Source organism: Protopterus annectens, chromosome 7.part0 (assembly GCF_019279795.1).
Source record: "Protopterus annectens isolate FY-2018-M chromosome 7.part0, PAN1.0, whole genome shotgun sequence".
Taxonomy (NCBI): Eukaryota; Metazoa; Chordata; order Ceratodontiformes; family Protopteridae; genus Protopterus; species Protopterus annectens.
Window position 1 is genome coordinate 421564971 of NC_056739.1, and position 12921 is coordinate 421577891.

At 43.4% G+C, this 12921-nt stretch overlaps 1 protein-coding gene across 2 annotated transcripts in view; it reads left to right on the forward strand.

The window, feature by feature from the left end:
* EPHB4 (EPH receptor B4) overlaps window positions 1-2397 on the forward strand; it is a 194966-nt gene extending 192569 nt beyond the window's left edge. For both annotated transcript variants that reach the window (XM_044077006.1, XM_044077007.1), the window contains exon 16: window positions 443-2397. In XM_044077006.1, coding sequence (XP_043932941.1) covers window positions 443-551 — 109 coding nt within the window. In that variant the 3' untranslated portion in view covers window positions 552-2397. The remainder of the gene's footprint in view (window positions 1-442) is intronic.
* Window positions 2398-12921: the final 10524 nt, after the last annotated feature.

Here is a 12921-nt window from a genome sequence, read left to right on the forward strand (position 1 = left end):
GAAGCTGAGACCACTGTCCACCTGAACAGAACCCATATTAGAAAATGCCATGGTGTAGGTGGCAAGAAGATATATAAAGTCTTGTGTACTGAGACTGGTGCAAGTCTGAAACTGTGTAATGACGAGTATGCTCTGTGTGGCATTGGTGATGAAAGTGGAAGGGTCAGCATTTGCAAGGCTTTATCTCATGACAAGTTTTGTTTCTTTCACATATTTCCATCGACTGGAGGCACTTCATATTCCGTGTTGTTAAGTACCATGTGAGACATTTTATGAACATTTACCAAAAGTGAGACTTGGACGAATTTTCTTATGGGTTTGTTTTCTGTAGGGCATGAACCTTTGTCATTTCTAGAATTGATAGCAGAATGTAGGAGAAACTTAAATTAATGAAAAGACATGAGATCCTAAGAAAACTGTATTTTTTTCCCTTTCCTTGCAGAGACCTTCTCAGAATAGGTGTGACCTTGGCAGGACACCAAAAGAAAATTTTAACCAGCATACAAAGTATGAGGGCACAAATGAAGACTCCGCCTCCTGGGCGATACTGACTAATGGCCTTCTGGGACCTGGAACCTTCATGACATGGGCTTCAATACTCGTTATGCAAAAATGGCCTGGAGTAGCCTTCTCCAGTTTTAATCCTTTTTCTACCTTAAAGCCGATGAGACTGTTTGTTTTAAGAAGGAGATATTTTGTCTTTATGTGCCTCTGGGAGGAAAGTGGTTTTCTCCTTAAGCCTGAAGGCAAAGTAAATATTGCACTTTGCAAACTCTTATAGGGGACTGACTTCTGGACCTGCTGTCTGTGAAGGTCAAAGGTGAAATGGTATAGTCATAGAAGATGTGATTGCTGTATATGAAGAGGCTTTTACCATTGGACTCAGTTGATACTCGTGAGAGTAGGTTTGCATCCAGTACTACAGCTGCAGACAGTAAAAAAGAAATAAAAGTCATGGACACAAGATGAAACTTTTTTGTGCTGATGCTATTTTTCTAGAGAACTGCAAACCTATTGCTGTTAAGTGATGCTCGAAGTGCATCACATTCTCCGAGGGACCTCATGATGGTACCATAAAGGCATAATAATTTATGGAAGTAAAGTCTACTTGTCATATTGTGGTTCACTCGTAGTTTTTACGAGACAGCATCTATCACAGTCCATACTTGGTTTCAGAAACCATGCTCACAGCAGCAAGACCACAGAAGTCAGAACTACCAAAGAACTATGTCGCCAGCCTGAGCTGGCGGAGATCGTGCAGCACTATGAAACCAGACTGCTTGCGTGCTATTAATCTTCATATTGAAGATGTAGAATACCAAATCGGGGACACTAGATGAACCTACATTGGGGAATGGGAGATTTATAGTAGTTTATGTACTTGCTGTTTTTATTTTTTAACGTTCCCAATAGTTTAGCTAGCCGATTTGCAGTTCTAGGCACTGCTGTCAGCATTCTTTGTGTCCTAAAGACACACTTTGGCCACATGCTAAGACCAAATGTACAGTTCTCTTCCCCCATCACTCCTTAAATGAAACTGGTTGCCAAAGCTGACTTGGGTGCCTCACATTCTCTCTGGAATTACTTGGTTAAAGCATTGGCCCGTATTTGCACAGAACTATGCAGATATTGCAGTCATTAGGTTACTTACAAAATTGATTTGGAACTTACACACATTATGTTTTGTTCTTCTTTTGTTTGGGATTCTGAAACTTAATGGGTAAGTCTCAAAAAAAGAAAAAATAATGTAAAGGAAACATTCCTAGAAACATGCATTTGGTCAACACAATTTCTATGTCTGGTTACCAGTACTATAGACATAAAGTACCAGAGGCCATACAGAATATAGCCATTACCCATTCACAGTATTGCTGTCTCTCAGAAGTAAAATACAGTGATTAATTAATTATGTCAACAACAACAAAAAAAAGAATTGGCGACACACATATACCCATTAGCCTGTGTTGGGAGAGGGGGAAAGTCACATGTTAACAGTAAAATACAAACCAAATCGCTTCTCTTATGTGGCCTTGGACTGGTCGTGTCTTGCAGGAAATAAAGTGCTAGAATATATGTTAAAGCTCAGTTGTCAAATAAATAATAACTACTGTGCATTTAACAATTCTGTCTAAAAAGTCATGTTCAGAGGGCCACATGACCACTGAATTTTGTGTGCCTATCTTGTACAGTTGTATAAAATGGCCACCATTTCAGGTTTTGGCCACTAAATATTTACGTCTGGTGGCCATAGGACTACCAAACTTGAAAAGACTTTTTTTTTTACACTTTGTGCTGAATGTTTCACATTGTAACTAATGCCAATCAAGACTTAAATATATTGTATACACTTGTTACAAAATGAGACTGGTATTAAAACCATGACTTCTTGTTTTGTTATATTTGGTTCTCCTTTTTATCAGTTGTGTAGCTTGGTTTTATGTGTTCTCTAAGGTGAAGATTATAGTCTTGTGTGTTAGAAACTGTGACAGTTAACCAATTAGCTTAATGTTTACTGTTAGGTAAACTTACCAAGCAATTCATGTCCTTTTTCAGGATAACCCAACAGATGGTGATGGTGGTAGTGAAAGTGGCAAAGAGAAGTTTAAGAAGAAACAAGTATAAAACAAACCCCTTGAAACATAGCAATTAGAGCAGCTCAGTTTGTTCATTAATTGTTTTGCTGTAATGGTAAAATCACATTTACCGACTGTAAAAATAATGATTCGGTATATACAGAGAGAAACTATACTGAACGGTTCGTTTTGATGGTGAGAAGTTGTACAGTCTACATCAGTTTCCAAACAATCTGTCAAAGAGGGGTACATAAAACAATGCAAGATGTGAGAAAATTCAGGGAAAATCCACAGCTGGAGCTCAGATTCACCAGGAAGCTATGTAGGTGTCCTTTAAGGAAATATACCAACTACTGTATGCTTGCTGTCGCCTGATTAACAACAGTGTTGTAGGGGACAGTATGCCCTTTAGTAACCATTTCTGATAAAGTTTACAGGGGATAAAACCAAACTGATGTGTTTTTACAATATGCTCTTCCTAAAGAGAACAGCTACATGGAGCCGATTCAGATTAAAGATTTAACTCCAGGCACATCAGTAGTCTGTTTTATGGTGTAAGTGGATCTCTTGGCATGATTCATGGACAGGAGTAGAATAGGAATGCCAGATGCTTTTCACCTTTCATAGAGTATTACTAATTAGCACTAGCCTGGTTATTCATGCTGATATGAACATTGGCCATGGAGATAGGATTAATAGTCAGCACTCCATTCCAGCAACATAACATTTGTTAGTCAGCATAGTCATTGCTGGCTGCTTCCCTACTTCTGAGTATACTGTGCCCTTTTTAAGGTTTAGTTTACTGTGCCTCTGTCTAATAGTGACATGGGAGTAATCCCTGGGACAAACCTACAATCCCCCATCCACTTATCGAGATTCCTCTTGAAGAGATTCAGTGAGGTGCTGTGCCTCACATGAACTGGAATTCTATTCCAGAGCGAAGGGAGCCTCTGGGTTATGAACCTCTCCCTCCAGCAAGTTCTATTTATTTCTGTGCTGAGGTTCAAGTCCCTAGAGTGTGTGGCTCTAAGGGATTTAGATTTACTGAGGTGGAGCATGTCCATTAATTCTGGATTTGACATAGCTTTGTATGTCAGGCATAGATCGCCTCGAAGTAGACGGTATGCAACTGAGTAGAGCTGGAGTTTTTTTAACCGAGCAGCATATGGCATCTGTTTGAGACCTTTAATCCTCTTGGTGAGATACTTTTGGGGTCTTTCTAATTGCTGCAGGTGTCGGGTAAGGTACATTCCAAAAGGGGCATTGTATTCTATGATGGGCCTGATGAGGGATGAATAAAGGGGCACGATTACCTCTCTTGATCTAGATGTGAAACCCTTCGTGATGAGGTGGGCTATATAGAAGGTCTTTCTAACCACTTTGGCAATGTGGTTTTCAAAGGAGAGATTGCTATCAACTTGGGTCCCCAGGTCCCTAATAACTTTCTCTGTACTTAATGGGTTTCCGCCTGTGTGGTAATTTGTGGGCACATTGTTTTTGCCAAAGGGTATGACTATTCATTTTTTGGCGTTTAGCTTTAAACCATGGCGCTGGCACCAGTTATCTGTCTCTGTGAGACCTTTTTGAAGGATGTTTGTGTCAGCTGGAGAGTTGATTATAGCGCCCAGTTTGCAGTCGTCTGCGAACTTGGTGAGCCATAGTCCTCCCACGTTTGCCTGTACCTCGGAAAAGTATATACCAAACAAGAGTGGTCCCAGGACAGAACCCTGTGGGACACCACTTGTGACCGGGATGTTCATCGTGCATACAGCTGCAGTCATTACAGATGGGTTCTCCTGCCGTCAGGCGGGTCCTCGGTCGGCCGAATTCCAAAGTCTAGGTCCGGCGTCGGTTGTTGTTGCTTTCTTTCCTGACGTCAGTGCGACAGGGGTATATAAGACACAGCCGACGCCATTTTCTTCAGTCTTTTTTGCCACGCGGTGCCCGAAGCAGAAGCAGTTCGCAAGGGCCGGTCGGCCAGCTCCTGAAATTACGAAAATTTGGAAACCGAAGTCTTCTTTAAAGCTAAGTACCCCGTTGGGGAAACTTTTCTTGCCTCAGACCGATGTCAGACAAAGTTAACAATTGTATTTCTTGTGGGAAGCAAATACCGCATAAGGATTTCCATTCCCTCTGTATACCTTGTTTAGGCCCAGACCACGACGTCTCGGGCTGTCGCTTTTGTGCTACTTTCAATAAATGCACTATTAAGCGTCGGGCGGAGTTCGCCCAGCACTTTTTTGGTAAAGCTTTTAATTATAAAATGTCGTCGGAGACTCCGACTACTGTTTTGTCCAAAAAACGCAAGGACAAAGACCGGCACGCGAGGTCCGCGGTCTCCACCGACACCACACCAAAACCGGCTACACGTGGTCCGGTTCTCAGCGAGGTGCCTATGCAGCCCCTGACTACCGACGACACTTCTCTGGCGGTGTCTTCTGTAATCGAGACCGCAGGTTCCTCGGCCCATACCCTGACTACAGCTACCGAAGCCACTGTGAGTGTAGAGCCTCTTAATGTGGACAGGTCCACTTCCACCCATGGTGTCTTCAGACCTTCTTCCTTTTCCATAAAGGCCTTTACTAAGTCTAAATCAGCCATGCATTCCAAGAGGCCTGTTGCACAGGGCCCATCTCCAGGCCCCATGCCTAAAAAGCAGATGCTCAAAATGGCTGAGGATTTAATTACTCTTATCAGGGGTTCCCAACCCCCTCCGGACAAGAGACCCAGAGTGGAGGAAGATTCTCCCTCTTCTGACCAGGGCTCCATTATTTCAGAACATTCTGATGAAGAGGAACACTCGTACTCCCCTTTTGAAGATTCTGATGCAGAGCAGTCCATTCCTTCTGTATCCCCACAGAGGATTTTTCTTTCGGGAAACCTTGCATACCTTGAGGGAACACTTCCATTGGGAAGGCCAAGATTTTCAGATTCCAAGAAAAGGCTTAGGGAATTTCTTTTGCTACCTCAGCACAGACCTCTGGCGATACCTCCTGTCTTGGACATACTTGATGATGTTTACTCGGAGGCTTGCCTTAATCCGGATTCCCTGCCTCCTGCCCCAGTCAAGCCTGATAGGTACTACAGAGATCCTAACTCACACCAATTTCTTTACAAAAGCCATAATGCTGACCCTGAAACCATTTCTCAAGGCCCCAAGGGAATGAAGGCCTCTACTGCTAAGAATCCATTACCTTCCGAGAGAGAGTCTAGATCTTTAGAAAGGTGGGGAAAAAACATATATACCTCGGCCACCCTAGCCATGAGGGCCTTAAATTGTCAGTTCCATATGCTTAAATATCAGCAGTTTCTGTTATCACAATTAAGGAATAAAATGTCACAACCTGAACAACCAGATTTGAAGGAGTTGCAGGATATGATGCATAGTGCAGAACAAGTGGGTAAACACACCTTACAATGTGGCTATGATGCTCTAGAGGCCTCAAGTAGAGCTGCTGTTACAGGATCAGTCATTCGTAGACATGCATGGGTTAGGGAACAAACCTTGCCTGATCATGTTAAAGCTAAACTACTAGATGCTCCTTTACAAAAGGATGTATTATTTGGTACTAATGCTGAGGAGATACTACAGAAAATGGAAGAAAAAGCTAAATCTATGCAAACTGTCAAAGCTTTTCTACAGGTACAACCACCACGTTTTAGCAGAAATTGGCCTTCAAAAAACTGGTCCTTTCCAGCCACGGACAAGCCCCAAACAGGTAGATACAGGCGCACAAGGGGCAGAGGACAATCTCAAGGATCATATAGAGGCAGACAATGGCAATCTCCAGTACCAAGAGGTGGCGAAGACAGTGCACAACAATACAGGAAACAAACCCAATGACTTTCCCCTTTGCATGCCAAGCAAGGCTCAGGTAGCAGCACCCTTGGGAGGAAAGCTGGCATTATTTTCAAAAAATTGGCATATTGTCACAAAAGACAAATGGATCCTGGACATTATAAACAGAGGCTACAGATTTCATTTTCACACTCTTCCAAAAATGAGAGGCATGCCGAACCTGCCACACAATCAAAGGGCAGAGGCTGAAAGCTATTCAAGAGGTACCTACTCACGAACAAGGTCAAGGTTTTTATTCCAGACTATTCCTGGTACCAAGGAAGGGAACCGATTGGAGACCCATTTTGGACTTATCCATCCTAAACACATTTCTACTCGTACCAAAATTCAAGATGCTCACTTTACAGCAGCTTCTTCCCATGCTGGGCAAGGAGTCTTGGCTGGTAACATTGGACCTCAAGGAGGCATACCTGCATGTCCCAATCAGACAAAGCTGCAGAAGATACCTCAGATTTCTTGCAGGTTCAATCCACTATCAATTCTCTGCATTGCCCTTTGGCTTATCTGCTGCACCCAGAGTATTCACGAAATGCCTGGCATCAGTAATTGCCTACTGCAGACTTCAAGGGATGCAAATTTACCCTTATTTGGATGATTGCCTGATCCAAGCGGACAGCAAACACATACTTCTGGAACATCTGGCTTATGTAACACGGTTATTGAATTCTCTGGGATACACAGTCAACAAAGAGAAATCCAGGCTAACACCATCTCAGAAAATAATTTTCCTGGGTGCCAACTTGTACACAAACACCCAGATGGCCTATCTTATGCCAGAAAAACAGGGGCAACTAACTCAGTACTTCAAGATGCTAGCAAATTGTACCAGGCTAACTGCAAGGAAAATCTTGCAGGCTCTGGGCTTCATGGCATCTTGCATTCTTCTAATCCCATGTGCAAAGTTGCATATGAGGAAACTTCAGTGGTACCTAAAAAACCTATGGTCTCAACACAGCCACAGTTTGGAAACAATAATACCACTAATTCCATGTTTGCAAAAGGAATTTCTATGGTGGGCCCAAGCATGCCAAACAAACACAGGTCTACCATTCTGCAAGCCTCAAGCAAATCAAGTCATCACAACAGACGCCTCAGACTACGCCTGGGGGGCACACATGACAGACAGGTGCAGTCAGGGCAAATGGTCCCAAAAGGAAAAGCACCTTCACATCAATCAAAAGGAAATGCTAGCAGTGATAAATGCAATTACAGCTTTCAAGGACCTCCTGCATCCAGGGCAATTATTGATAAGAACAGACAACACCACAGTAATGTGGTACATAAACAAGGAGGAACACATTCATACCCCCTGTGCAGGCTGGCCATGTCACTTTGGAACATAGCTCTGGAATGGCAAATCGAGCTTCAAGCACAGTACCTGCCAGGTTTGGAAAACACACTGGCAGACAATCTAAGCAGAAATATGACAGATCCGCACGAATGGAAGTTGCATCCTCAAGTGTTTACCAAGATAATCCAAGCGTGGGGAAGGCCAGACATAGATCTCTTTGCCTCCCACAAGAATCATCAATTGACAAAATTATGCTCAAGGACATTTCATCCACAGGCCTGGAGAGTGGGCGCCCTTTCTTTCAGTTGGGCAGCACGGACAGTTTACGCCTTCCCACCTTTGCCTCTACTGCCCAAGGTGCTCTTGAAAGCAAGAGCAGACAGACCAAAGATGATACTGATTGCTCCAGACTGGCCAAGACAACACTAGTACCCACTCCTGAAGAGCCTAACACATTCTCCTCCCTGGACCCTACCTCTAATGCCTCTTCTCCTGACTCAGCACAGCTACAAAACTCTTCACAGTCAGCTGAAAACACTCAATCTGGCTGCATGGAAAATTCCTTAACACCACAACAGACCCTACTCTCCAAGGAGGTGCAGGATGTCATTTTGGAGGCCAGAAGGCCATCTACTAGAAAAGCTTACTCCGCAAAATGGAAATGGTTTTGTGCTTGGAATGAGAAAAAGGGCCAGGATCCTAGAAAGCTGAATTTGCCTGAGATATTACAGTATCTAGCTGAGCTGTTGAACAGTGGACTTTCATTTTCCTCCATCAAAATCCATGCCTCAGCCATTTCTGCAGAATACAACACTGATCTACCTTTATTCTCTCACCCACTCTTAAGGCAGTTCCACAGAGGGGCTAAGAATATAAGACCTCCAAGGAAACAACCAATACCAGCCTGGGATCTTAATTACATTCTAGAAAAATTAACATTGCCCCCCTTTGAACCAGCTGCCTCAACAGATTTGCAATATTTGTCCTGGAAAACAGCTTTCCTTCTGGCTATTACCTCAGCTCGTAGGGTCTCGGAACTACAAGCCCTCATGGCTGTGCAGCCCTTTCTCATCTTCCATCAGGACAGGGTTTCCCTACGAACCAACCCGTCATTTATGCCTAAGGTAGTATCCAGGGTAGCTTTAAATCAGGCCATACACTTACCTACCTTTTACCCCAATCCTCAAAACAAAGGGGAAAGGCTGCTACATTCCTTAGACATCTATAGACAGCTACGTTACTATTTGGACAGAACAAAGCCTTTCAGGAAATCAGAACAACTCTTTGTGTCCTATGCTGTAGGAGCTCAAGGGAAGCCAGTTTCCAAACAGACTATTTCAAAATGGATAGGCCACTGCATACGGTTTTGTTACTCCTTTCATGGTAAATCTGTACCTGCAGGCATCAGATCCCACTCCACAAGGGCCACAGCTACCTCTGCAGCCTTCCTCAGAGGAGTCCCTACCAAAGATATTTTGGAGGCAGCCACTTGGAGTTCTGTACATACCTTCACTAAACACTACCACCTACCTTTATACTCCAAAACTAGAGTAGGCTTTGCCACTGCTGTGTTGCAGGGCATTCTGGCTCCTCCCAGTTCCACCTAGTGCCTACCATCCTGTGCATAGCTTTGGGATTCTACCCATCTGTAATGACTGCAGCTGTATGCATGATGAACATAGTACAGTTTTGTACCTACCATAAATGTAGATGTTCGAGTGCTAATACAGCTGCAGTCCAGGTTTCCCTCCCTCCTTCCCCTCTGGGTACAGACCTAGTGGCTAACTCCTCATCTTACAACCTGATTGGGTTATCCTTCTATGGTGTATTTGCTTGCAACTACTGATTTTTGATTATATTGCATTGCATGATTATATATAATATATAATATATATATATATAATATATAATATATATATATATATATATATATATATATATTGCCTTCCTTCTGGGGGCACCTGACATCTGGGGCAAGAAAGACTGAAGAAAATGGCGTCGGCTGTGTCTTATATACCCCTGTCGCACTGACGTCAGGAAAGAAAGCAACAACAACCGACGCCGGACCTAGACTTTGGAATTCGGCCGACCGAGGACCCGCCTGACGGCAGGAGAACCCATCTGTAATGACTGCAGCTGTATTAGCACTCGAACATCTACATTTATGGTAGGTACAAAACTGTACTTTTCGAGTCTGACATGGCTCCAGCAACTCTCACTCTGTGGGTTCTGTCTTTGAGCCAGTTTGCGACCCATCTTGTGACATAGGGGTTTATATTTAAGCTGGATAGCTTATCTTTGATGCCCGAGTGGGGTATTGTGTCAAATGCCTTTGCAAGGTCCAGATAGGCTGTGTGGACGACCTTCCCTTCATCTATGGCTTTGGTGACTGTTTCAAAGAAGTCAACCAGGTTCAAAAGGCAGGATCTGCCCTTGACAAAGCCGAACTGGGTAGAATCTAGTGTCTGTAGGTACCCAATGTCTTTGTTTATGAGCTCCATGATGATCCTCTCCATAGCCTTGCAGACTAAGCTAGTCAGGCTTATGGAGCGATGGTTTCCAGGGTCCGTAGAGGCTCCACCTGTGTGGAGTGGGACCACTGTTGCTGTACGCCATTCTGTGGGCACATATCCTGTAGTGAGGCTGAGATTGTATAGCTGTTTTATTTGAGGGATTAGTTCCTCTTGGAGTTCATGTAGGATGCAACCTGGGATGCCATCTGGTCCCATGGAAGCAGTGTTTTTTGCTTTGGAGAGGGCAGCCTTCACCTGAGCATCTGAGATGTTTGGGAGGCAGCCCTCTGCCGGGATAGATACTTGCTCTTTTGGGGGGGGGGGGGGGTGTTTGCACTGAACCTGTCAGCCAGGATATTGGCGATGTCTGTGGGTTCAGTGTATTTTTTGTCGTTTAGAATCAACTCAGAACAAGTTTGGGAGTTGCATCCCAGGTTTCTAACATAACTGAAAAAAGCCTTATGATTGTCTTTGGTGTCCTGTGCAATTTAGAACAGAAGTGCTGTTCTCGTGTACACACTTCTGTCTTCACCTGTCCCATGTTAGAAAAGAAGTGCTGTTCTCATGTACAAACTTTTGTCTTCACCTGCTCCATATTAGAACAGAAGTGCTGTTCTCATGTACAGACGTTTGTCTTCGCCTGTCCCATATTAGAACAGAAGTAGTGCTGTCTTCATATTGAGCCCTTTGTCCTCACCTGGTGTATAGTTGATCATTTCTGACATTTCACTCTACTCCAGGAGATGAAGATATGCCACAACAAATTGTAAGCCCTGGGTACTTGTAGGGTTTTAATGTTAGTATTGGATGTTTCAAGATGTGGATACAGTTTGCATTGCTCTGACACTTTATTTGGGTTTCTGGCACATTCCAGATGATAGCTCATCCTCTGCACTTCTTGGTAAAATGTCACCCCCCCTTACACACACACACAGGACAGGACAAATCTGCAGCTACATGGCCTACTGAATGAGTTGTGATTAAGGCCCAGTTTAACAAATCCCTATCTGTTGAAACTATATCTCATGAAACCTTAAGGTATGTAATACAGGAAAACACATGCAGTAAGAATCCAGGGTTAGCAAACAATTTTTTATTTTTATTTAACATTTGTTTACTGGGAAAGTCCAACTTGGAACGAGCCAATTTTCAGCGGAGGCCCAGGGAGAAAAGCTCCAGACGCATGTCTTTGTGACATGGGTGGAAATCGGAGCACCCAGACAAAACCCACACAAACACAGGGAGGGCATGCAGACTCCACACAGGAGGCACCCCAGCCGAGAGTCAAACTGGAGAACCTCTTGCTGTGAAACAAATCTAACCTCTGCACCACTGCTCTGTCCACTGTCCAAACAATGTCATTAATTAGCTTTTGTGTATCCTCACTGTCCTAGTTCTGTTTGATAGGTGCACAAGACAGCAGTTTTTAGAGTGTGCTTTCAGTGCTGCCAAGAGGTACAAGTATAGAAGCCTAACCACTTTAGCTTTGTAACCTGCATGTCGGGTAGGCTGCTTGTCATTCAGTCTGTGGTGCTTCTGGATGATCATTAGCTGTCAGCGGTTCACTGATAGAGCAGCCCTCAGAATTGTGGTGTGCTGTTCTCACCACTGATTTGGCAGTAACACAGTAGATTACTGTATGAGGAGTCTGTAGACATATCAGTGGGGAATGAGGTACATTTCAGCAGATGCTGTCCCCTCATGGGAAATGGGCTTTGAGGTTCAGTGTTGTGCTTCCGGCTGAAGACACTAAATATAAATCAAGTCATGCTCTCAGTGCCTTATTGTGTTAACTTTTTGCTCTGTTGCTGTTTTGTCTGCAGACAAATCTTACTTTTGCTCTAGTTATGTGTTATGCAGGGGTGGCAGATCCTGTTGCAGATCAACATAGGTAGGGCATGTCTGAGTAGTTGGTTGCTGTGACCCACATGAAACTTCATTTGTCCGTGTGTTAGCCAACTCCTGTTTTTCTCCTTTCCTTCAGAATCCTGGCATACTGCCATTGTAATGTCTCCATTGCAGAGGTGTATGTGCTGTCCTCCTATCCACAAAACAATCTCGCATTATGCATCATATAGGAGTTGGGATGTCTGTCCCTGTTGTACAACTTCCATGTATTGGCCACCAACAGTGCATATTAATTCATTAACGCAAATCAGCAGCGTTATGAGTAAAAATGCATTCCAGAGCTGATGGTCAGATGCCTTAGTCAGTGGTGAGATGTAGGATGTCTGTGGAGTGTTTGCAACATTCACTGTAGAGCTGTATCTCGTTTGTGGAAGCTGTATATCATAAAACTGACAAGACATTTCGTCTGTGGAAGGTAATGCAGCTGTCTTTGACAGGATGATAATATGTCTGTAGAAAAGGCATGGCATTTAGTGATAATGTGTGTGTTATTAGATGATATTTATACTGAAGCCTCTACACTGGCACATTTTTACAAATGAGCAGATACATGCCTAATGAAAACCAGTCTCTATGTAGTTCTGTTTACTGCAGTGGCAGATCTGGCTTTCACATAGATAACTGTTTTAAGGAATGGAGACAATTTACTTGGTATCTTAGCTGCAATTTGGAGGAAAAAGACCTTGAAAACTACTCAAATGTTATTTAGAGCAGAAAGACATCTGTGGAAAATGCATTAATTGATAGTAGGGATCTGTGGAAAATGCAGTGAATTAC